At 31.3% G+C, this 25,959-nt stretch overlaps 3 protein-coding genes across 13 annotated transcripts; 1 reads left to right on the top strand and 2 right to left on the bottom strand.

The window, feature by feature from the left end:
• Positions 1-124: 124 nt before the first annotated feature.
• nst (phosphoglucomutase 3-like protein nst) lies at positions 125-12,103 on the bottom strand. 9 transcript variants are annotated; one of them, XR_012453905.1, is made up of 16 exons: positions 11,975-12,103; positions 11,553-11,782; positions 10,436-10,634; positions 8,852-8,929; positions 7,622-7,841; positions 7,450-7,529; positions 6,113-6,341; positions 5,835-5,993; positions 5,578-5,746; positions 4,156-4,268; positions 3,922-4,079; positions 3,645-3,837; positions 3,446-3,561; positions 2,821-3,050; positions 2,371-2,552; positions 125-2,271 (listed from the first exon to the last, which is right to left on the bottom strand). XR_012453905.1 is itself a non-coding variant. In XM_074113641.1 (15 exons), the coding sequence occupies exons 3-15, from the start codon at positions 10,525-10,527 to the stop codon at positions 2,544-2,546; spliced, it is 1,746 nt and encodes a 581-aa protein (XP_073969742.1). In that variant the 5' UTR covers positions 10,528-10,634; positions 11,553-11,782; positions 11,975-12,103; the 3' UTR covers positions 125-2,543. The 9 variants fall into 9 exon arrangements, 2 of the variants coding, with proteins under 2 accessions (XP_073969742.1, XP_073969741.1); XR_012453906.1 differs by having other exon boundaries at positions 2,921-3,050; XR_012453904.1 differs by having other exon boundaries at positions 125-2,552.
• Positions 12,104-12,153: 50 nt separating this feature from the next.
• Abp1 (Actin binding protein 1) lies at positions 12,154-21,075 on the top strand. The gene is made up of 11 exons (XM_074113657.1): positions 12,154-12,314; positions 12,401-12,456; positions 12,545-12,657; positions 13,280-13,492; positions 13,563-13,727; positions 15,538-15,606; positions 15,698-15,818; positions 15,909-15,994; positions 16,969-17,056; positions 17,972-18,064; positions 19,133-21,075. The coding sequence occupies exons 1-11, from the start codon at positions 12,154-12,156 to the stop codon at positions 19,270-19,272; spliced, it is 1,305 nt and encodes a 434-aa protein (XP_073969758.1). The 3' UTR covers positions 19,273-21,075.
• On the bottom strand, positions 20,444-23,633 carry LOC141446828 (uncharacterized). Of its 3 annotated transcripts, none has more exons than XM_074113661.1 (4): positions 23,532-23,633; positions 23,172-23,423; positions 22,755-22,963; positions 20,444-22,603 (listed from the first exon to the last, which is right to left on the bottom strand). In XM_074113661.1, exons 2-4 carry the CDS (start codon positions 23,331-23,333, stop codon positions 22,351-22,353), a joined length of 624 nt encoding a protein of 207 aa, XP_073969762.1. In that variant the 5' UTR covers positions 23,334-23,423; positions 23,532-23,633; the 3' UTR covers positions 20,444-22,350. The 3 variants fall into 3 exon arrangements, with proteins under 3 accessions (XP_073969762.1, XP_073969764.1, XP_073969761.1); XM_074113663.1 differs by having other exon boundaries at positions 23,172-23,340; positions 23,418-23,565; XM_074113660.1 differs by having other exon boundaries at positions 23,172-23,564.
• Positions 23,634-25,959: the final 2,326 nt, after the last annotated feature.

Here is a 25,959-nt window from a genome sequence, read left to right as displayed (position 1 = left end):
GCAGAGGTACTGCAACTTTTAACTGTGCGTTTTATTATAGGAGCTTATTTTTAGATGGCGCTGACCGGATTATAGTAACTTATGTTAACTGATTATTCTAATAATAATAATAAAATCAAGGCTCTAAAAAGTACAATATCTTTATTTTACAACAAATATAAAATCTGGAAAAAGAAATATAGATGACAATGCTTATAATAATTTGGTTTCTTATAGAATTTAGTTTTGTTCAAATAGAAAAAAAAAATAATAATAATAATAAAAAAGGAACATTTATTGTACACCACTTTTAATACAAAAATAGTTTTAACTTTAAAAATTTGAACTTTCATAAAATTTAAAACGAAAACAAAATGTAAATAAACAGTTGCTTACTTAGTCAGCTTTTAGTTTCTGCACTTTGTAAAATAAAAATATCTTTAAATGTCAAATGGGGCATTCTGGAGGTACTTGCATCATAACATATCATTATAAAAATAACATGTGGTATTCATTTCATCCGCATCCCCTCACATAAATACTTCTAATATATTAGCAACATTAAATTCATTAAATTGCTAAAATGTTGTAATAAAGTTTATATACTTTCTTCATACTTTTAAATACAAACAAAAAATCCAACTACTTTGGGAGAACCGGTTTAATGGAATGCTTGAAGGTTTATTTACTTTATGTTGCCGTTGATTCAGATCGTTTTGGTTAAATTAAGACTTGTCATCACCTGAGGTCATTGGTGCTTGAAGCTTTCCCAGTACACTGACGTTTTTTGGACAATATTCTCATCATAGTACAGACACTGAGTAGTGTGTTGAAACAGTTTACTTAGAAAAAGAAAACCTAAGGACATCTAGCAGATCACAAACTTGTGTCCTTCTCGTCAAGAGATCAGTGCATAACATTGCTGAGTTTATAACAATTATATAACACAATCAAAAGTTTTGAAGATGCAGATGTTCTAAAGATTACTCGATGGTCTCAAGACAAACTGTTCGAGGTTCGAGAGAAGTTTGATCGTCTCTATTGATAACGTATTTATTTTTTACATACGTTCTATAAATTTTTGAAAATTTGGTTAGTTCCACAATGAGATTGATTCATCAATTTGTTGCAAATAAAATATTATGAACTTTGAGAGCGCGCACTTTAGAATTTTTGCTTACACAAAGTGCAGACGGAAATGATTAACTCGGGCATCTCCGCACGAACAACTTTTTGGAAGCAATTGAAATTTTCACTTGGTCAAGACTTTATCGGGACTCATTCAAGCATCTCCAACGTCCAGTGGGACTTAACAAGTTTGGTTGCATTGGAGATACGGCGTACTGAAAGTTTAAAATCAGAGAGCAGAGGTTATATTCGCACTCCGGAAAGACATTAAACAAAACGGAGATATCCCATCTTATATTTAGTAAAGTTATGTTAGTTTTCATAGGCCAACACGTTTAACTTCAGAAAAAAAAAATCGTTTGTTTTTCCTGCATAACCTTGAAAGATAGAGAACGACATATAAAAGAGAAATTATTAATTTCTAAAGAGTCGTCTTGCACAGAATTCTTTCCCTCATCCTTAGACAATAAGCGGCCACCCAGGAATAAATCTATAGTTACCAAAAGTAAGTAATTTGCTATCTAGTATGTGTCCCGATCGTTAACACGGGACTTTCAGATCACCGTAATGAATGCATTAGCGCACAAAAAGATAAATTTTACGCTTTTTTAGCAAAAAAAAAAAAAAAAAACATTTTTTAAAATTCTAATAATGTAATATATATACATGTGTATATGAATGTTGCGGATTAACTATGTAGCATCATAGCAGAAAACTAATGCCAATGCCATTACTTGATGATCAAAAACAAAATAAGGATCGCCAATAAATGTTTAAAACATTTTAAAGAAGACTCTCTAATATTCCCGAAGGATGGCAATAAACATTCATTTACATTAATAGAAACCTATTTTTGCTGTATAAAAGTCGTGGAAAAGGAAATACATAAGTGAGAATTCCTGAAGTTAATTGTTATGGTATAGAAGCGAACTTTTTATTTAATTTTTTTTTTTAATTGTTCGAATATCAAAAATAGAAAATAATTAGATCTAATCTTATACTTAACTTTTTTTCTTGACATTAATTTTTGCTGCTGTAAATCTCGATACAATCTTTTAGAATGGAAATATTGCCTATATACTTTCTAAGTATCCTTCCTATAATTCCATAATTTATAAAAATTATTTACAGTAACTGCGCTGACCAGAAACCAAGCAATTTGTTCTAAAATATTAAATATATAAAAATATATATTTGTTTTATAAAATTAAATTATTTTTTATTGTTTCAAGTATCACAATTACCAACTAAATTGCAACGTACCACATACTAAAAAAATGTCATTTTATAAGCATTTCTTAGCCAAAAGTCGGCTAAAAAAATCTTAGATTACAAAATTTTATTTGTTCAACATATTTTTGAACATTAATTAAACGTTATTTTCGATTCCTGAAGATAACTTATTCAACAATAAATGAAACGTGATACTAATGAAATTAAATATTCTGAAAAAGAGTATTAAAAACATTAGATGCAATTTTTCTTATAAATAAAATATCATATAAAAATTAACCATTTTATTTTCTTAAAAATAAAGAAAATAAAATCTATTTTTAAAGGTGTTTTCTTATATATCACGACTTTTTCATGTTCCTAATAATCTTTAATGAGTATTCAGCGTACAAGCGCCAAGGCAGTTTTGTACAGTAATAATTTCACTAAAAACAGAGATAGTAATTCTTTTTTCGTTAAGAAACCAAATAGTTTTCTTACTTGATCTAGCATTTATTTATCTTGCTGAATCTCTCCTGTATACTATTTCTTATAGTAATTTATTTATAGATTACTATAAAAATATTCATAAATGGTAAACCTTAGGTCTAGGTCCTACACCACCAGCCATATTGTATACAATTTTTCCCACTTCAGCCGCTAATTTGTCTGCCTCTTCTTGAGTTTCCGCTTCTGAATACACTCTAACTAAATCTTCTGTGCCAGATGGTCTAAAATAAAATGTATATATACATATATGATTACATATTTTCATCAAATTTATAAGCATTACCCTTATCTAAATTTCCATCAAATAAAGTAGATGGTTGATAGGGTATAGTTAGTTATTAATTGCGCAGATATGCTAGGGTACAGTTAATAAGCCCTAGAGATCTAAAATAGATTCTAGACGAAGTAAATGGTTCATTAAAACAAAATCATTCGAAAATCCTAAATCTTCTAACTCAGCAGCTTCTGCAAAGTTCAAACACAAGAATGAAGAAAATTTAGAGTAAAGAAAAGATATAGCGCGATTGACCACAAATGGTTCTAATTCATTTCTAACTGCCTGTCTAACTAATCTTCACATTCCAAATGTAATGTAAATAGAAATATATATACTCACCTAACAAAAGATCTTGCCTTATTAAATTTCTGGACAATCTTATCAATCTCTTCCTGTAATCCTTCTGGGAAAACACACTTTCTTTCAGCATCTGTCGTCTGGATATTGCTTCTATCCTAAATAGTTATTGTAAATAAATTAACTTGCCCAAATAACATTAAATAAATTTTGCAAACAATTATTAGAAAAAACAACTCACCATTACAGTAACTTTTAAATGTCTGCTAGCAAAATCTTTGTATAAAGACTGCCATTCAATCAATCCCCAATTCCTATCTTGCAATATTACCTCTACCAATAACATATCACTTATGGCATCACCTACTGTTGAATTAATTAATTCTATTACTTGGCTTAGACGTAAAACCGATTGTCGTTTTTCTCCCTCCAAGCTAGACAAAATAAATTCATCTATATAATACAGTAGCAATCCAGGTTTTAAGAATAAATATTTCACGTTTTTAAAATTAGTATACCTTTGATCATTACCGGCTTGGATAATCAAATTTCTAGCATTATTGCTAAATACCACAGTACCATGTCCGTTGGCCTCAAAATATACACCTATATCGTATTCCAAAGCTTTACGATGAAGATGTTTCACACCAGTTGGTACACAAGACACTGGAACTTTCTGCCAAAAGCCAAAAATTAAATTTCTAAGCCATATCTTTATTTAAAATTAAATAAATAAACTCAGGAATACCTACTAAAATTTCTGAAATATAGTTTGTAGAGCTGCCATTTGCATAAGCAGTTTGAACAATTCCAAGATTTAAAGGTAATCCAGATGCTTTCACCAATTCCATTAGATAACTGGCAACTGGTTGATACAAAAACAAAAAATCCAAATTGGAAATTTTGAAATAAAAATAATTGGAAACCAATCATAATCTTGTTTTCAATAAGTTAGTATGAAGTGACAGTTGCAATATTTCTTCTCTCGTCGGGTTTGACGAGAGTAAAAAATAATTTTTCAAGATTTTCGCTAAGCATAATCTTGAAAAACTTTCGCTAAGTATAATTTTGTAAAAAATAATTAACTACAAATGAACTGTCGCGAAAAATAATTTTAAAGTATTTAATTTTTTTATTTACGACAGTAGGATAAGCATACAAACATCATGCTTAATACCTTCAATTTTCCACTTAATTTAGAAACGAATTTTTTTTTTTTTGTTTACCTTAATTTTTTTTTTTAAAGGTTTCAGATTTTTAGTCTATTGCATTAGTTGGTTCGAGTTAATGATGCTAGTATATTAGTTTGTTTAACCATGAAATAAGGTTTGATAGGCATCAAACAGCGAAACTCGAAACAAATTAAATAAAAAAAAAAAGTCTAGGCTAAAAGTGAGCAAACTCTCATGTTTCTTTTCTTGAAGTAATTGAAAATTCTTTCTTCAACTTTTGAGTTTTAGCAACATATTCAGTACAGTTGCATTGGTGGTAATTTCCTGCTATTTAATAAATTGACACTTAAACCCAAACCCTATCCTAGAACTGCCCTCAAATGAAATCAATATAATACGCTTAAAAAAGAAAGGGATTAGCTATGAGGTTAGCGTACGAGTATAGGATTCCCACGCGAAGGTCCCGGGTTGGAATCCAGCTGCTGGCCCTTAGATTTTCTCTTCCTAGAAGCTTCTTACAGCTCACTGTCCGGTGATGGATATTGATACAAATTCCACTCGAGTAATTCTCACTTCCGTTAACGCAAACTTCTTTATATTGAGTTTTACAAGTACTTTTAATCCTCGGTAATACTGCATGTGCGAAAATATTAAATTAGCACTTTAGAGATAGTAGCTTAATTGCCCCAATCCTCCAGAACAGCTCCTGACAGAATTTTCCTTGCAAAATGTAATAAATACAAGTTTCAGATCTATGTGGATGCAATCAGTCTAAAAAATTTTACTCTCTCCATATTTTTTTACCACAACAAGGTGCTACAGATGTTTGTCCAAAACTCGAGAAATAATCGTAATAAGGAGAGTATACTTTAGTCAATCAGGTATCTGTAATAAGTCTAGACTTCCAGGAGCAACAGCTCAATTCATCAACTAGTAGAACTATATAGTTAGAGTATACTGCGATTTTTTATTTCAGTTTTCAGAAACATTTACGGTACACACCAAGCGTGGCTATTCGATCTCCATCCAGTAGATTGAAATTACCCTCTTCATCTAGATAGGAATAAACAACTCTATCTGCATCTCCATCTACTGAGACAATTCTTGAAAAAGGTGAACATTTCACACCTTCTGCAGGCATTTTATGAGAGTTCACATAATCTGCACCACACTGAAAACAGAACAGACATCCGTAATAGCGATTTTAAAGACTGAAAAAGAATAAAGTTGGAAAAAAAATTAAGCATATCAATAATTACTAAATTATTCAACTTTGTAGTGTCTGAGGTATCACAATTATGGAAATTTATTTTAATCGTATCACCCAGGTAAGGTAATAATTCTTTCATCACTAAAGCACCAACTCCATTAGCACCATCGAATTCAATTTGCGGTAAATATTTATCACTACGCTCTTTCTAAAAAATAAATGAAATAATAGTAATAATTTTAGTTTTAAACAAAACAATCACTGAATAACAATAATTCATATAAAACATCCGGTCTTAGCCAAAATTATTATTATCTTCATACACACCCGTTTCTGAAGTTCCTTAAAAGAGTTTGCTAGTTTGTTATAGTAAGCCTCTCTCATTTGACTCTCGCTAGCACAATTTCCAGAACCTCCATTACCACCGATTGTCGAATTGTGAGCATAAACAAAATAATGGAGCATTGGCGTAGAAAGTACTCCATAATTAACTGGGTGACCACCATAAGCGGAAACTCCATTGATTGCAGCCTCACAAAGTCTTAAACTGCTAGGTCTGTTAACAAGTTTAATTACAAAAATTAATTATTTAAATAAACTCGAATCACACAGATTGTTCAAGGTGTCTTTAAATTTTTAATTTAATTATTGTATTTATCATTTTACCCAAAAGGCAAACATTGTTAAAAATGTCATAAAAGTTAAGAATACAGTAGTTGAATTTATAACAAAACATTTAGACCCCCACCAAACAGTCTGTTCCCTTAAATCGAACAATTTACTCACAACTTAATATAATCTTGTAGAGGTTGCACTTATTTATTTCAGTTATTATTATTTATCTGAAGCGAGGGGCGAACTACTATGTTGATTCCCCAAAGAAAAACATCAACTCAAACCTGGCCTAAAACAAAAATCCAGGCTCAGACTCTTGAGAGCTTCATATCCGTCCGAACAAAGCGGACTATTGTTTGGAGAAGCAGCTAATTTAAACCTGTTCTGGCCAAACAAAGATCCTGAATCTAATTTCTCTTCAAACCTGAAGTAATCTGTCTGAGACTCTGATTTCCTTCACTTTCTCATAAATTTTACTTAATTATTTTCTCATAAAATTCATAATTTTAAAATGAATGTGGTATGAAATCCATTATTAAAATGTGTCTTCTTAAACTACAAAGTTATTTACAAAGTTACTTTTTAAGTTTTATGGACAGAAATAAGCATTTTAGTCAGTTGATAACCCACCGAACATATCCATAAAAATGGATGTTTAACAACTTCGGACAAATAGTTATTCAACCTAAAAGAGAATTTCAAAAGACATTTCCCAGCTATTCGGATCTGAGAGAGCAAGCATCTCTGTTTAACAGTGATTCAAAATTTTTAATAAAAAATAAAGCAGAGGATCATAATCCAGCAATGTGTCATTACAGTGACTGTCTAACAGTTACAAGAATTGTTCCACTTCTTAGGACAGATGTGGTAGTTGAATTTGAGTCAGAGATTCTAATGAGTTCAGAATCACAAAGTGGGAGCTTCAGCCCTTTACACAGCAGTTCTCTCACCTAGGAGACGCAATTAAATTAATATTCAACGAGCACTAACTAATATCCTAATATAAGAATGTTTTCTAGCACATATTATCATCTGTTAAACGCAGTTACCTTGTATCTCTGCCAATAAAAACTGTAGCAGGCCTATTTACATCAATTCTTGCAAACATGGCTACCTTACTTAGCTCTTCCTAGAAAAGAAATAAGTTGAGATCCATTTCACTTATTAATTCACTGAAAGTATTAAAAAAATAAAATAAATTAAGAAAAAAATTTAAAACACCTGTAAAGAATCATCGTTTGCGTTAGCAATTTTTGTAGCTAACGGTTCCCATTCTTGTTCTAACATCTCTCCATGAGGTTCGATCAATTTCACACCGTTATCTTCTACTGGATTGTGTGAAGCTGTTATCATTAATCCAATAGCCGCAGAACCTTTAGCGCGTGATCGCAATGCGGCCAATAGACCCATCCTGAAGACTACATGATCTAATAGTTCAGCTCTGGAAAATAATCCACATTACAGTTTTTAATAAACCAGAATTTAAGATAGCTAAGTAATAATCCAAACCAATGATCCAATTTTTTACTGAAGCCTCACATTTTTAAACTACATTTAAAAACAACTATTGCCCACAAACGTGATATTGCTTTATTATTATCCCTTTCAATTCGCAATAAGTTCACCAATCGCTTAATTTTTTTTGTTGAACAATTACGATTGTATCTTAAGATATATTACGAATTTTACGCCCAACTCGAAAAAACTATGAATCTACTCGCACTCCGTGTCAAGTCAAAAGAGCACATGTCTTTAACAATCAAATTTTCAGGATGAGGAAAATAGAATCACTTTTCTTTGCAGACAGGTTGCCTGGCAAGCCAGGGCGCTACGGTCCCTTATGAGCATAGAATTCTTCAGTAGAGTTGAACATTGGGTTTCTCCAGGGAAGTTCAGGAAGGACACAGACAGAGCTGAGAAAATTGCGTATGAGGCAAAATCATGGAAAATTTCATAATGTACGTTTTCTAGCCTATTTAAAAGGAAATTTGATGGCTTTCTGTCTAATAAGAAGTTTTATGTCCAAGGCTACAGAATGAACTCAAAATGGTCAAAGGTTATCCATTTTTAGCCAATAATAAGGAAGCTTTGTTTCATCAAGGTAAGCCACATACTACCCGACAGTCTTATGATAACCGTGAAGAACGCGAAGGTAATACACTTCTTTAATCAAGATTGCACCATTAAATCCGAAATACCATTTGTTTTGGATGACACATTGCTGATAATGGTTCAGAGACAGAAAAAGAACGAAAAAGTAGCTCCGTAAAAATTAAAATATTTTATTTCTAAAGGATTCATGGTCCTTGAAAACTGATATTAGTAAAAACAAACTATCTAATTCTACGTTGGAGGGCTCTTCACTAAACTGCATAACAATTTTTGTTTATAGATTAGACTTTATTATCGTAAAAACAAAATTTAAAAATAGAAATGGTAAACAATACTAACTTGGTTCTAAAGCCAGAAGTACCATACTGTATGAAAACATTTGTTTTCCTAGGATATTTTTCTATTGTTGTCTGCATTCTAGTAGAAGAAAATGTCAGAATTAACTAGATATCAAAATGAACAAAAATATAAACACATCTATAAGAAAACAAACAAAAGATAACTGAAATGAAAGTTAAATTCTAGTTGTTGACGTGTCGCAGATAGCGGTTAATAATTATCACTACAGGGCAACCACTGCTAGTTAACAAAAATTCCTTTTACTTCTTCTATTACATAACGATTTGTTGGATACAAAATACTAACTAAAAAAATGTCTTACTCTTACTTATTAATCCGAAATCCTTTCACTTCGAGAATTTGAGTATGATGCGTAAATTAGTAAACATAAATCAGTTATACATGTTCTCCTTCTTCACATGGAGGTCAAGATTACCGTTAGGTGTTAAGTAAGTTGTAATCAATTGCAACGGTATATGAACTTAATGATTAATTCTATTTTTTTTAATTTTGAGCATTTTGCTCGAAACATAACTTTTTCCATGTAAAAAACAAAATTCTAGGCATCCATTATCAAACAACAAAGTATCGATACTAACATGCTTTCTCGAATAAACATACTCTTAACAGGGAAACTTTTCAGAGATGAGGAACTTCAAGAATTTTAAGGAGAGCTCTGAAAAGGCTCCCTTCCATAACTTTAAGAACGGTGAAAGATGCACACTGCGCTGGTCGTAAGTTGTAGACTCGTAAGGGGACAACTACTCGAATTGGCTACAAAGGGAATTGCTTTGTGATACTCCGTTCCATCTCCTTGTGCTATGCTCATTCTGATACTTGCAAACGATCCCTATAGTTGGGATCCTGGAACCGTTGCAGAACTAGCATCGATGCTCCTGCTTGCTTAAGGTCTGGAGTTGTTAAATTAGAACTGATATGAGATGCTATTTCTGGAGAGCCTAACCACCTATTAATGACAAGAAGGCGACTTCTTCCAATGGAGACATTGATTCCACATCTGAGTAATTACTCGCTGTGATTTTATTTTACTTTTAGTTATTTTTTCCAAGGTTCTCAAATGAACTATTAATTTTTAATGACTTAACTTTATAAAAAAACAATCAGCTGACTTTCTTGGTCACGTAAGAATTTCAAATTTGGTGCCTTTCTCCATCACAAGTAGAAAACAAACCATCTTTAAGGTTTGTTAGACAACTGTCAGTCTGCTCATCTTCTGCTATGGATAAGGTTCCAGTGAATTTGTAATGCTTTAAGTTTGTTTTGTTTTAAATATAAAACAGAACGTACTGCAAGAACTGCAATAAATTCTAATAAAAATGGTTGTTTTTCAAGTTTTCTGCTTGGTGATAACTTTATCTGTTTAAAATTAGAAAAGCGGTGTTTGTAATTTGGCAAGCCCTGAATCTGTGTAATAGTTTCATTATATAAGCTCTAGTATGTTTGTCCTCAGTCAAACCTTTAATTCAGTAAAGTGAGTACACAGTTCACTTACCAAACTTTGTTTCTAATGCTTTATTTTGCACATAAGCTTTCATTTGTTTAAACCTAATTTTACCTACTTACAAAATCTCTGACCTCTCTTCCTGGATAAACATAATTTTTTTCTTGAATAAAGCTCGGAAAAGTTTATCTAACTCCTCCAATTTCAGATACATGATAGCAGTTCAAATTCACAGCAGAACCTTCTTACACAACAAGATTACATCTGCTTTAAGAGAACGTTCACTTTGTACACCTTTTCTTTGACCCTGATTATTGATACCTACGAATAGATCCGAAAATGGTCAATACTATCTGGTACTATTAATTTAAAGGTGATATTTTAAAATATACACTTCTTATTATTACATCTAATCCCCTAGATAATTTAATATCGGAGAATTAGAAGAAACTGCAATGGCTGGCTGGGGCTAAAAATTGTTTCTTAAATGTTGGGCATTTTGGGTACCTGTGGTGCCCTTTTTTAGGTCCTGGAAAGGAGAGGTGTCTGAAACGTTGAACATTAAAAGAAAATTATTTTTATTTGGCCTCAGCTACCACTGCTGGAAGTATTGTAACCACGACCAAATATCCAACTTTCTTATTATATAACAATAAAAAAATTCTTTATCTAAAGAAGAGTTTAAATTGAAGTTTTCTATTACAAGATTAAACTCATTAAAGACTTTATTTAATTGATTTTTTTATTTTCAGATTAAAAACACATCAACCTTATGGCCTTTGCTGGGGTGCGTATAGTCATAGAGCTTTTCAGCATCATTCCCATGTTATGAAATTGCCTATTTATGGTAGAGTGTGACACTCTAAACCCCCTGAAATTTGAGAGTCAGCTTCTACATCTTTTCTTAACGTTTGGGTCAAGCGACCACTGACGTCTTATCCTTAAACGAATCATAACTTTTTCCCAAAATCTACCAAACTGAGCCCAGCCTAAATTTTGAAATAACTCAAAATATGACTATTGCAGTAGGACCTTTTAAAAAAATGATTCAATATCGCCCTTATTTTCGAAAATTTGACTCGATCGCAATATTTCTCTTTTCAATCAGTCATCTAAGTAGGAATTATTAATTTATTTCATAGCTCGTGGTATACCTTGAGAACTTCTTACTGTTATCTAAAATGAAATTGTCGAACAGTTTGTAAGTCTGACAAACATTTATTACGAAGTAATACTTACACAGTACGATAGTAGTCCTGATAAGTGAACAGAAGCACTATTAAATCTTGCTTGGGCAAGATGATAATTCAGTCACTTTGGCAATGCCTGCAAATTCCCTCAACTAACACAAACAGCGTTATGTTTTCTTTTGTATCATCTTTAACATTCAGATTCAAAAATTCAAATTCAGAATATAACCCTCAAATTACCTGCTTGCCAAATTATCTGCTTATTGTTCCTAAATATCTCTACAAGAATCACAACAATAAATTAAGACTCGGCAATAATTGAATGACTTGAAAAAAAAATTGTGAAAAAATAATTTCATTTCTTAATATAAAATCTTCTAAATGACATTTTTATCTATTATTCGCTAAATAAAATGTATTAAAAATAAAATTTTCGATTATAAGCCAAAAATTTTAAAGTACTACACTTACTTTTCAGTGATTATTTTAGTTTGTTTTTGCAAAACAATCAATTAATTAGCACCACTCTAAGTTATTAATTAATTTCTCAAGTCAACGCTGAGTGGGTCAGGCTACAGATGGGTAACTACTAACTATAACTAGTACTTGTTCGCTGGTGTGAAGCGAACACTACGAAGAATTAGACATGGATGAATCTTAGATCACTAAGTACACTTCTTTTTGTCACGTTAAATTTGGTTATTTTGTACAAGTTTGTTTCCACACAGATGGCTGTGAATCTAGATAAAAATCGTGAAGCTATTTTAGCAGCATGGAAAGATGTTTTAGATGAAAAAACACCCACAGACTGGTAGGTAAATTTAACCGGTTTTTTTATTTTTTAAAAAATAATAACTTTTCATTATTCAACGATTTGTAATTTTCCCATGATTTAAGGGCACTGTTTGGTTATGAGGGTAACACTAATGACGTGAAATTCCTGTGTAAAGGAGGTGATTATTATTTTTTTAAAAATTGTGTTGAAAGAAAGTGTATGAGCTATAGATTGCATGTTCTTATTATTTTGTCATTCCCTGATAGATGGTGGACTGGAGGAACTTAAAGATGAACTGAATAGTGGAAAAATAATGTATGCTTTTGCAAGAGTTCTGGACCCTAAGACTAGTCTTCCAAAATGTATTTTAATTAATTGGGTAAGACTGTATAATTGAATATGAATCTGATGGTGAATTAAAATCGACATATTAAATTCTTAATAAGATAAGTCTATGTAACAAATATTCTTAAAATGAATAGCCTCTGTAAAAATTTAGACGTAGGTATAGATGATTCCTTCTTATGAATAAATTAAAGTACGCGGTTGATACAAGTCCAACTATCAAGAACCTCTCCTGCATTGAGAAATAGAAGATTTTTTCCTGATTAGCAAATAAGATTAGTTTTAGATAAGTTTTTTAAATAGATAAGAGTTTTTAATTCGGAAAATTACCCAAATAAAAGTAACAAGCGTTGGGTTAAAATTATTCTACGTTAATAAATTAGATATAATTAGTTCTCGAATTTGTGTAGTTAGATCGGCTCGACTAGTATTGTTTTGTTTCTCTAATAAGTACATTTAGAGAAAGTATAAATAACTTTGTTTTAATTTACCCTTAAGGATTTTATGATTTGAAATAAAGAAAATTGCAAGCTAAGGAGTGAATATGTCACTAAAATGACGCTCGGTCAAAGATGTGCATTTTTTTTTCAAAATAAAGTTGCATAAATGAATTTTTAAAAAAGTCCTGTTAAATCTGATCCATTTTATCTGTACAGCAAGGAGAAGGTGCGCCGATGTTGCGCAAAGGTACCTGTGCAAATCATATAAGAGATGTGTCCAATATCTTAAAAGGTGCTCATGTCACAATCAATGCTCGCAACGAAGAAGAAGTAGATCCGGACATTATAATTGAAAAAGTTGTTAAATCTACAGGCTCAGCGTATACTTTTGGCCAGAGAATAGATATTGATCGGCAGACTGCTCCAGTTGTAAGATATCACAAATTATTCATCTTACTAATTTTTCATTGAACAAAAAATAACTATATGAATGACGTAGGGTACAACTTACAAGAGGACAATACCCAAGAATGAAATAAATATAGCTGAACGAGACAGATTTTGGCAGAAAGAAGAAGAAGAGGAAAAAAGAAGAATCGCGGAAGAAAGGCGTTTAAAGGAAGAAAAAAGATTGCAGGCAGAAAAAGAAAGGCAACAGCGAGAGGTAAGCTGAAGTAGGTGATTTACCGTGTGTGATTCACAGTTACACTATCTCAGTGTTAATTTGCTATTTAGCTGACGAATGATATATTTATGTTTCTTCTCAATATACTTATTCTAAATAACTTTCTGATATCAGTATCCAAAAAACAAAAGATGAATTTATTAATTGTTTCAATTAATATTTTGATGTAGTTAAAGTAAGTAGTGAAAGGACGTCGTGTCAATTAGATTGTAGATTACAAAAAAGTGAGGTTATAAGCCAAATTCATTGCGACCTAAAAGATCTACTGTAACTCCCTGATATTTGTGTTTGTTTATAAATGTAGACATCTGAAAAATGTTAAATTTATGTGTATGTTTTCCCCTTCCTTGAAAGGGAATTGTATTTTTTCAACATGTTTGATACATAGTATATTACACGTCAATTATTTCTGCAATCCTTATGGGTATTGTGTGAGTGATTTGTTTGTTAGGGGAAATGTTCGTCATTTTTCTGATTGGTATACCCTCAAGGAGGACACGGTCCCTGAAGAAATGGCTAGTCCATTATCCTCTTAGAAGTACTTGCTGTCTTTAAGCCTGCCCCTATTTCTCTCTCACAAGTGCCCTTGTGTGAATTTTCCTTGGAAAATGATTTGAATAAAAGTAATTGATCTACATTTATAGTATGAGAAGTTTAATAAAAATCGTAGGAAGCGTATTCGAGAAAATTACAATTGACTGATTTAGTACAAAAGCCTATTTGACGCCCAATGAAGACACCTAAACCAAATTCAACTTTCTAAATTTGAAAATTTAGACTTTACGATTTTTTGTTTGAATTACGCTGCTCACTGGCAAAAAACCAATTTTCTAAAAAAATTGTGTTTGTTCAGGGAACCTCAAAACGTCTATTTTCGGGGTAAACTTAAAATAGATAATTTGTTCAATTACAAAACTTCCTCTTATTTAGAAATAAGAGACAAAAAAGTAACTGTCAGTTCCATCGAAGCGGTCCCTGATTGTAACATCAGTTTTCATTATTATTATTATTATTATTTTTATTATTTTAAAGTTCAGATCTGCAATATGTTTACTTTCCAGGATGTTATATTAATTTGTAAAGGAAAGAGTTACTCAACTTACGGATACAGAGCAAGCTATATCTATTTTAAACATACACCAAGTCTGGGAGTTGTTTCCGTTTTCCTAATTAAAAATAGATACAAATATAAAAAATCAATTAGTTATAATCCATTTGACTGTTGAAAATTAAGGAACAATGTCACGATTGGTTGCTCTCAAACCGAAACCAAAAGCTCCTATCAAATGTCGCGCATTACATAGACTTACATTTTGAGAGGTGAAATAGAGACATGCTTAGAATCTGTAAGAATCGCATTAGAAAGCATCAATGCATTAGCCTCAGGAAATGGATATCTTTGACTTTCCTCTCTCCACTTTGGCACATCTCTAGAAATGAAATGAGCAAGAAGTACTGCTTTGTTAGAAACTTTTCTCCAGGGTATCAGTATGAAGTAGTGATTTCACTCATTCTAGAAATTTAAGATAGTGTGGTACACGATTTTGGTCGAAGGTTCAGGAATTTTGAGAAGTTTAGAACTGTTGATTCAAATTTCTAACCATATTCCAGTCGAGAATTCATGCAATAGGAATTAAATCTAAATTTGCTTCAGTTTCAGTATAAGATTATGAATTAGATTATCAAGAATGAAAGAGACATAAATTTCTGCCATTACTACAATGCTGTGTAATTTTTACAAATTTTCTTTGCAATTTTTTAAAGTTTCTAAATGATTTTATTTTTCTAGAGTGAACAGATGCTGAACGAGCGAGAAAGCCCTGAAAGATTAGTTAAAACTAACGATTCCATAAGACAGGTGCGGATTATTTAAATTATTGAACGATATTATTTATATACTTAATTCTGGTAAATACAGGACTGGTAATATTAATCTTTGGATTTTTAAGGAAGCTGAACAGCTAATCAAGATGCGAAACTTTGACCCAAGAGCTGTGTTTGAAAAGAACACCTGTGCTGGACAAATGACTGCGCCTAGACGTCCATCCAAGGACGCGCCCATGAGCCCTGGTTAATAGAACATTTTTTTTTTTCAGTTGCCCTTCTAAAATAATTGCCAGTGTTTCATAAGTAATAAGAATAATACGAATTCTTCTGTAGGAGAAGGAAATGGTAAGGTTCAACTTAATTGGCCACCAAAGCAACCAGCAGTGAACACCCCTGAACCAGAGCCTTCTACCGTTCAGGCGAGTAGTTATTATGTGCTTTAGTTTATAAATAAAAGCAATTGTGGAAGCCAAGGTGTACAGAGATTGTTGCAGTTTTTATTGTGCTAATAAGAACATTCATATTCTTCTCATTGTAAAATTTGAAAACCATCTTCCCTCTCACAGAACTTAGAACTAGGGAGAGAGGCAAAGGTAGAACTCGCAAGTCAAGTCTACCAATGTACGCATTTCCTCGCCAACAATGATGCTCTGGAGAACCACAATTAATATATCGCTATTGATTTGGCTTTGATTTTATTTCCACTTTCTTTTATCCCTTTTGAGGTTTTAATGCATCGCGACATTGAAAGTTGTTAAGGAATTTAGATGAGATCAAGTGTATTTAACCTAAGTTAGCCTTCTCAAAGCCACACGTATCGTAGTCTAATCGAATATAATCAACTTCTCAAGACTATTTCAATACTTAAGACGAATTTTAGGTGATTGTATACAAAAGCGTCTATGTCTTCACAGTTCATCAGAAATTGATAAATCGTCCACTTCACCAAAGAGTCAATAGTAGGTGCTTTTACATCCTTTTATGCCTGCCTGGCTTCCTCTATTGTCAATAAGCCTTCAGTGACGCGTGCGGAAATCAGGTAGCGTGAGCAACCCGTTTTATGCCTTGGTTGGTTCTTTTTTATTTTTTAGTACAATCACAGCTTCGCTGAATATTCTAAGCCTGCTATAGACTTGACGGCCCTCAATTTGCAAGTGCATACTTTAGGTTTTGGGGGGGTTCCCCCTCATTTCTTAGTAATATTAGAATGTCTCTATTAAAAATAGCTAATATTCTCAACGGTTTAGTGATGGTCATTTTTCAATTGGTGCATTTCTGAAAGTCTCAGAAATTAGCCTATTGACACCAAGAGTTGGTTATATTCGATTAGGCTATGATACGTGTGGCTTTGATTTCTTGCATAAACAAAAAATATTTGTGAACAATTTTGCAGGCGTCTCATAAAGTTGAAGATCAACCAGCACAGAATGTCTTTCACCAAGAACATATTGTTTCTGCTCAACCATATAATGCTCAGCAAGGTACTTTATAGAATTTTTCATATATTCAAAATATATAAAACATACGAGTGATCTATACAGGTGTATAGAAGCTGGAAACATTGGGGAAGGAAATTATGCTAACGTAGTTCATTTTTTCGATCACTTATAGAAATACAACAGATCAAAATAAAATTTTCTCTTGAGTTTACAATTCTACAACTTATACATCAGTATAATGTTGAAAGAATTAATTAATCTTCCTAAATATTTTGGCTAGGCTTAAATCTACTAAATGACAACTCAAAAACTATAGTACATTAGTGAAAACTGTTCATAAATAAAAATGTAGCTACTTGGGCTTGCTAAATTTCACACCTAATAGAATTTTCAAAAAAAGTAAGTTGTAATTTTTTCGCGAGGATCTGAACTTGTCAAAAACTGTTTAATAGTTGGAGGAAAAGTTACAAAATAGAATGTGCGATAATTTTCTGTAATAATGTAACTCTTCAGTTAATTATTTGATTTACTATTTTCTGTAATATATCCCCAGATCTCAATAATGCATCTACTACTTTCACGAATGCTTAAAATATTCTGACTGATATGTTCGCAATGTCGTTTATATTTCATCCTATCAGCATATTCATCTAAACTACATTACTCCAGTATCTATTATATCAATATAAATTCTCCAATTATACTAAATTTGTCTTCGCATGTGTTACAATTACTTTGTTTTATTTATTTATTTATAAAATAGGTAAAAATTCTAAAAATTTGTTCTGTTCTCTTTGTACATTGAAAAATTACTTTTTTCATGTAATATTTTTTACTTAAAATGATTTCCACAAGTTCTAGTTTTTTACGTCAATGTTTATTTATGTTGTTACAAACAACATAAATCAATTCTGTGGCTGAGTAATTTGTACTAAACATAATATTCACTCATTTTAGATTATATTGAAGAGACTTTACTCAATGGTAACGAATTGTTAGAGTATGACGATTTGGGATTAAGAGCGGAAGCACTGTATGATTATCAAGCAGGTAAGTTTATAATATAAAATACTCATAAAAATTCAGTGAAAACAATCACCGCTGCGTATAAAGTATTAAAACTTAAAAGATATTAGATTGTCCGCCTCCTATTCCAGAAGTACCCTAAACTTAATATTGTACACAAAAGTTTCAAATAAATCTGGATCTCTAAGAGTGAAGTGGGAGTAAAAATTTAAATAAATGTGTGTATCAAAATTTTCATATATATCCAAAAAAAAGTTATAAATTCCATCAGTAAGATGTCAAAAATATAGGCGCTCCAACTTCTCTTACTGCAGTTATTGCCATTACTTTTTTTAAATCTGTTTACAGTGGCCCTTCAAAAGTAGGTGATGTACGAGGGTTGTCGTGATTCATATTTTAAGATAAGTATACTGAAGTAACCTCTGTGGTAGCGACAACAACCCGGAAGATATTTATTTTTAGAGTTATACCCACTAATACCCCTAGAACTCTCGAACTGGTTTTCCTTGAGTAAAAATTTCATGTAGAATTGATTGATTGTTATATAATTGCTTAAGAAAACATTTAAATCAAATCATAGACAAATTTTCTAGAAAATCTTCTTTAACTTAAAATTCTAAGTACAAATAGCACATCCTTCTTAGTCAGCTTCTTTTTTGTCTCCTATTTGTGGTGAGGCGTGGAAAAGCAGCTGTAATTGATAGTTTTTCGAGCTTTTCTTGCCATTTCTGTTAGGTATTCTCCTCTGGATAATTGAGTGAAACACATTTTATGATGCCTTCAGCACTGTGCCTTTCACTCGGAAGTATAAACTCAAAGTAACTATAGTAACCTCAACATTTGCTTGCTGAAACTATGAAAATTTCATAGTTCTTTATGGAATCTTACCTTTCCCCTGTTAATTTTCAGGTTAATTCAAAACATACAATTTTAAGTAAATTCTCGGTTTTTATGTTTAAATGAAAACTTAGCTAATCTGCTTTAATAATTCTACCCATTATAATATCAAAAAGAAAAGCTGGCTCAGAGTATAGAACCCTTTAAATTATATTTTTTATTTTAATCTTAAATGACTTTTTTTTTTTCATAAAGCTGACGAGACTGAAATATCCTTTGATCCGGGCGATATAATCACCCATATCGATCAGATTGACGCTGGATGGTGGCAAGGACTTGGGCCGGACGGAACTTTTGGACTATTCCCAGCTAATTATGTTCAACTATTAGATTAGCTTTGTTTTTTTAAAAAAATTTAATAACGATTTGTAATAATTTTCAAATTATAGTTAAACAGATCAAATAATGATATTTTTAATAAGATGTATATTATAAATTAAAGGATTTTAAAATGTTTTGTTAAAATATTATCAAAAAGAAAAAGAATATAGGTTGTAATAAAATGATTATTTTTTTCAAAAGATAGGGAAAAAGTTTTTAATAATTGTTTTAAAGGGGAATATTTTTCCAAATTATATTTATAATTATTGTCAGCTCTTCCAATAAATATTAAGACTATATAACTAAATTTACTAAAAACAATTTCTTATAATTACTTAATAAGTTTATTGATAACTGGACTGATATGTACATATTTTTTATTTTTAAAAAAAGAAAAATTTGAAGACTGTGAATGTTTCTTTAAAACAAAAACTCGCACAATTTGAATTTTTGTAAGCTATTGTTACGATTTTAATTTATATTTTAATATAATTCTGCTCCATAATTTTAAGAGGTAGGCAGATAGACTTCTTTGAGGGTTGATCAAAACGCCAATAGCTGATGTGACTTCGGATTTTGGTGAGGGCCCTTGGTTAAAGATGGATGCCCTGAGTTTTTCTTTCCCGAAGAACACAACTCAAATTGTGAATTCGAACACCACACTATTTGTGCTTTTGGTGACCCACAAACTGCTAATAGAGGCATTACTAAATGAAAATACAGAGTGAGAACTTTTAGGAGATGTAGGAATATTGAAATGCTTCCTGAAGTAGCAATTTAAAAGTTGCCTGGTAATAGAACTCCACGGCTAGACATATAAAACTGACACATCTACTCCTAAACTTCTGCAAAACGATTGTTAGGTGCCAAAATTTGGTTTTATTCTACTTAAGTTTTCTGTTCGCAATAACCACTCCAGATGAGTCACTTTCAAAGTAAATGATAATGTATATATTTATTAATTCTGTATGTCTTGTTAACTTATCCTGACTAGCGAAATTCCCACTAAGTATTTGCTCAAACATTTTGATGATTTTTATAAAGGTACTTACAAATTAAACAGTACGTTCTTTGAATTAAAGTAATAAGAAATAATAATTGCTGAACATAAAATTAAATAAAATTGAAAGTTACAAATTTGGGAAAATCTTAGTATTGGAGACTTAATAAATTAGGAGCTAGTCATTATTTTTTTACAAATTTTATTTAAATATTATTATTATTATTATTGCAGACCATGAAGTAACAAATAATTTTTTAATGAACGTACAGCAATAAATTTTCTCTTGAAAGTGTACTAGAAGTTTTAATATATACGTATATATATATATATATATATATATATATATATATTATATATTCCTTTTTTGACTAATTCTATCGCAAAAAAAATTTGTTTTTCTTTTTTCATCAAGAAAAATCAAATATTCAAATAAACTCAACGATTTTCATGGAATAATTTTTCTCTAATACGCTGCTGAAGCACAGCACTTAAATAGTTCGTTGGGAAGAGCTTCTTTAAAGTAGTAATTTAAAGCATTTTATTTTGTTAAAATATAATTTTAGTTTATATTTTTTTTTTTTTAAATTGCTATGTGCTTAACTGTGTAATAGTTTTATTTACCTGGGTAGGCGATGTACTTAACAGTTTTAATTATTTATTTTTAAGAAATAATTTTAGATTAAATGGTTTAATTGCTGCAATATTTGTTTTGTGAATTCTTTTAAAGAATATTAACAAACAAATAGAAACTAAATAAATCTATTCACTTAATTAAATATAAACATGTGGACACAATAAAAAATCTTTTCCACTATTATGTTTTAACTGCTTATTTACTACTCTCTTTATTTATTTTCAGCGTTTTCACTTAGCATATTCATTTTAGATTATTAATAAGCACTTCTGCTTATTTTGTAAAAATGATATGTACTTCCAAGATTGGGTCTGATATTTCGGATGGGTAAACTACAAAGTGTAAATAAATAAATCAGTCGGACTGACCAAAGAACATTAGTTCGAGTAACAATGAAATGTTCTAAATTGTTTGGTGATGTATGAGACTGACACGGACTTCAAGATATTTTGAAATCTGAGTTTTAATACAGAACAACGTATTGAACATAGCACAGGCTGTCTTGATTTAAAGCCATGATCTCCGGCTTACTTGACAATCGAGCTTCTAACTGGGCTAAGATCAGGGTGTCTCAGAAGTATACCTCGATTTCTCCAGCCATTCGGGCTACTTGGCTTATCCTTCAATGAATGGAACCTTGTAAATTGAAAATAATGAGCAAATCCTTAGATCTATATCACCTCGCGTTGAGTGATTATAACAGAACTATACTGTAAAGTTACAATTTAAAAGCTGGATGAAATTGTTTTAGAAAGCCAAGGTGGAAATAGATATTTTCGCTGTGCCAAATTTCTTTTTTCATTAAAGTATTTGTGGCGTCACGTATGGGGGGGTAACAATGACTACTAGTGGGGTCAAGATTTCTAGGCTGGCTTACTATGTAGGGATCGATGCGATGAGTCTCTTTGGCGCTGTTGCGTGTCTAGTAATGGGTGATAGCTTGGATAACTAAGTGGATGAAGAATCGGTGGCAATTGCTAAGTACAACCCTTCAACTAGAGGTTTTCAATCTGGACATTGGCGGCTATTGTCCCTTTTTGGGCTGCATCACCTAGAGAACAGGACTCGCCCGAAGTTGTAATCTAATTTACACAATATCTTATTTTATTTTTGAAGAGATACGTTCTGATATTGTCCTGATGGTTGACTTTTACCCACCGATGCTAAACACATTTCTAGAAGCAGCACATTTATAAAACTAGTACAAGGCTTTAATAAAATCCTTAAATGAGAGCAATAACTATACAAAACTAATAAAATAAAGTTTTGTACTATTATTTTGTTCCAAATGGTAAAAAGATATTTAAAATATACTTTTGACTGCACTAAAATAATTATAATATGCAATTAGGATGTAACAATCCTATTTCTATTTAAAAGATTTTTTAAAATACAATTTTTTTACATATTAAAAAAAAAGTTACAATAGGCTCCCCATTACAAACATATTTTAAATCAACGATTAAAACGAGAAAGAGGATTCCTATTAGTGGAATTCGTATTTTTCTTTTGCTGCCAAGGGTTTAAGGCATTAGATGAAGGCAAACTATTGCCAACAAAAACCCTAGGTGTAGAACGAATAGGTGATGTATTAGACCATGTGGAAGATAGAGTGTCATTAAACTGAAGTTTACGATTTCCTCCATGACATGTGATGACTGGAGTTGATCTACCAGGATCGTAAATCGAAAGACTTTCTACACCAGAGCTAATTTAAATTATTAAGGAAGCCAAATAGATGATTTTTTCTGTATCAGGATTAGGTTTCTTATAATAATTTTCATGAATTATATTATATTAATTTTTGTGTAAGATTTAAAAACAAAAAAGATATTAAAATTCTGTTGGATAAAGGATACACACTCAAATAATCATTGCTAACTTTTACGTTATTTTCATTTTGCGGGCAATGTGATTCATAGGTTTCGTAATTGTATGGCACAGCTTCGGATTCTAATTTATCTAAAACTTCATCAATTCTCTCTACATAATCATAAACCATTTTATTGACATTTAATGCAGATTCATATTCATCTCTTTTTCTTTTCAGCTCTTTGTGACACGAACTCTGCGTTAGAAAATATATTACTTTATTTTTTTATTGTTAACTTTTCATTTAAGCTTATACACATAATGAAAAGAGTTAAACCAAATTAAATAATATACTCAGAAAACTGAGTTATATAAACTAAATAATTAAGAAATATACAATGGAAAAGGTTAATAGTTAAAAATAATTACTAAAAACTTTATGAATAAGTTATATTATAGCTTACGTTAATTTCAGCGATCTCTTTCCCAATTTCTCTCAGAGCCGAACGAGCTTCTCGCCCATTTCCAAGCTTTGAGGGCTCCAATAATTTCAAATTTAAAAATGTTAAAGTTTTGTCGATTTCTTTACCCTGAGCAATAAGTTCTGGAAAATTAAACTGATCCATACTATTTCTAAAAATATATTGTTGAATTTCAACAATCTATTAAAATTGAATAAATAACACAAAATGTAAATAACTCTCGCATACACTAATCTGAAACAAATCCAATAATTTATATGAATTTACTATTTTAAGAAACTCATTTATAATATATTGGAACCGAAAAACAATCTTCAGATGTAATAAATGATGTAAACGTACTTTCTGGAAGTATTATTTTTTTAGAATCCCGCGTTAGAGAATTAAAAAAAAAAACAATCGATAGTGTATTACAATGATCCACAATAGTCTGCCTCTAAAGGAGGGGGCATCATTTTGCATAAAAGCTGTGTTATAACATAATGATAACACCTTAATTTATAAAAATATTTTAAAAAATGAAAAAATTATCCAATTTCAGAAGAGACCAGATTTTTACTCTTTTAAAAACTGTAACGTTGTTTAAAGACTGGAGCAAAAGTATATAGGAAAAGTAGTCATCATGCAAGAAATGAAAAATAATACACAAAGGAAAAAACCAAATTGGCTCCCATTACACCTGTATTTATAAAATTTCCTTTAGAGCCCCCTACTTTAAACAGTCGAGGAAAGATATACAAAAGGGTCGCCTCCATTTGGAAAATGAAATGTAAAATACTAGGGTAAAATAACAAATTGGCATCCAGATTTCCACTTTTTCCGTCACTGTTTCTTACTTTTATGTCTAGGGGAAAATAAACATAAACGGTAGCCTCCAATCCAAAAATTAACGGTAACAAACAAGGGAAAACTCGAATTGACTTCCAGTTCGTCTAGAATTCCACTATTCCTTACACCATCACTTAGTATAAAAGCCAGGGGAAAGATAAAAATGAAGAGTCGTCTACATTTCGTAAATTTAATGAAAAATACAAGGAAAATATACAGAATTAGCTTCCAGATTGCCTAGATTTCTACTATTTCTTACACCCACACCTACTTTAAAAGCCAGGGCAGAAATATAGAAGCAAGGTCGTCTTCATTTCGTAAATGAAATGTAAAAAATCAAGAAAAACATACAAAATTGGCTTCCACTTCATCTACATTTCTACTATTTCTTACACTGTCTCTTACCTTAAAAGGCACGGCTAAGATATACAAGGAGGGTCGTCTACGTTTGGTAAATGAAATGTAAAATACAAGGGAAAAATAACGAATTGTCTTCTAGTTGGCCTAGATTTCTACTTTTCTCGTCTCTGTTACGTACTTTTATGGCCAAGGCAGAAATATTTATTAAAGGTCGCCTTCATTTAATAAATGAAATGTAAAATACAAGGGAAAAATACCAAATAGGCTTTTAGTTGGCATAGATTTCTACTATTTCTTACACTGTCTCCTTCCTTAATAACCAGGGCAAAGATATAGAAGCTGGGTCGTCTTAATTTCGTAAATGAAATGTAAAAAACTATAGAGAAGAACCAAATTAGCTTCTAGTTGGCATAGATTTCTACTATTTCTTACACTGCCACTTACAATAAAAGCCAGGGCAAAGATATAGAAGGAGGGTCGTCTCCATTTCGTAAATGAAATATAAAATACATAAGAAAATTACTTAATTTAAAATATTTCTAACACTTCCAGTGATATAATTCTACAATTTCTTATTAGTTCGTCTAGATTTTCTTTTTTTGTTCTGTCACCTACTTTTTTTGCCAGATCTTTTATAAAGCTGAAGGATTCTTTTGCTTGGACCCTGTTAGGTAAGATACATTGGATTTACATCGAATTAGCTTCCAGTCCGTTATTCTTTATCCACTTCTATCACCTAATGTGATAATAAACTTAATAAGTATCTTATTTTTGGAAATGGAAGTAAAGTAGAGCGGTGAAACGCCGAATGGGTCTCCAGTTCTTCTAAATATGTTTCCTTTTCCTTTTCTGTCATATACTGTTACCGCCAGGGCTAAACTGAGCATGTAGGTTTGCCTGCACTTAAAAATGAAGAGTAAGGTATATGTGAAAAATACCGAATCTGGTTTCAGTTCGCTAAGATTTCTACTTTTTCCGTCTCTGTCAGCTACTTTTATGGCGGGAGTAACGTTTATTTCAAAAATGAAAAGAAAATTTAAAAGTAAAACCACGTATTGGTTTCCAGTTCGTTTAGATTTCTACTTTGTCGTATTCTGTCACCTTCATTTTTGGCTAGGTCAAAAATAAGCAATGACTGTTTGCTTGATTTCGAAATTGAAACGTGTTTTTCAATACAATTCGGTATTATTCCCTTGAATTTTACATTTCATTTACCAAATGGAGACGACACTTCATCTATACTATGACCCAGACCTTTAAAAGAAGTAGGTGACAGAGAAAGAAAAAGTATAAATATAGTTGCACTGGAAGCCTGTTCTGCTTTTCTGTTGTATTTTACATTTCATTCCCCGGATGAAGGCTCTTTTACTGCATACTCTAAGCCAGGCTTTTAAATTAGTTTACAGAGACAGAAAAACTAGAAATGGGGACGGACTAGTAGATAATACGGAGTTTTTCCCTTCTATTTCACATTTCCTTTACCTAATGGAGACGACCCTTTTTATATATCTTTACCCTGGCTTTTAAATTACGTCTCTGTGTATAAAATAGTAGAAATCAAGATGAACTGGAAGTCAATTCG

Source organism: Rhodnius prolixus, unplaced genomic scaffold (assembly GCF_049639745.1).
Source record: "Rhodnius prolixus isolate KJV_2025 unplaced genomic scaffold, Rpr scaffold_7, whole genome shotgun sequence".
Taxonomy (NCBI): domain Eukaryota; kingdom Metazoa; phylum Arthropoda; class Insecta; order Hemiptera; family Reduviidae; genus Rhodnius; species Rhodnius prolixus.
The sequence above is the reverse complement of the archived record's forward strand: the minus strand, read 5'-3'. Positions and strand labels throughout refer to the sequence as shown.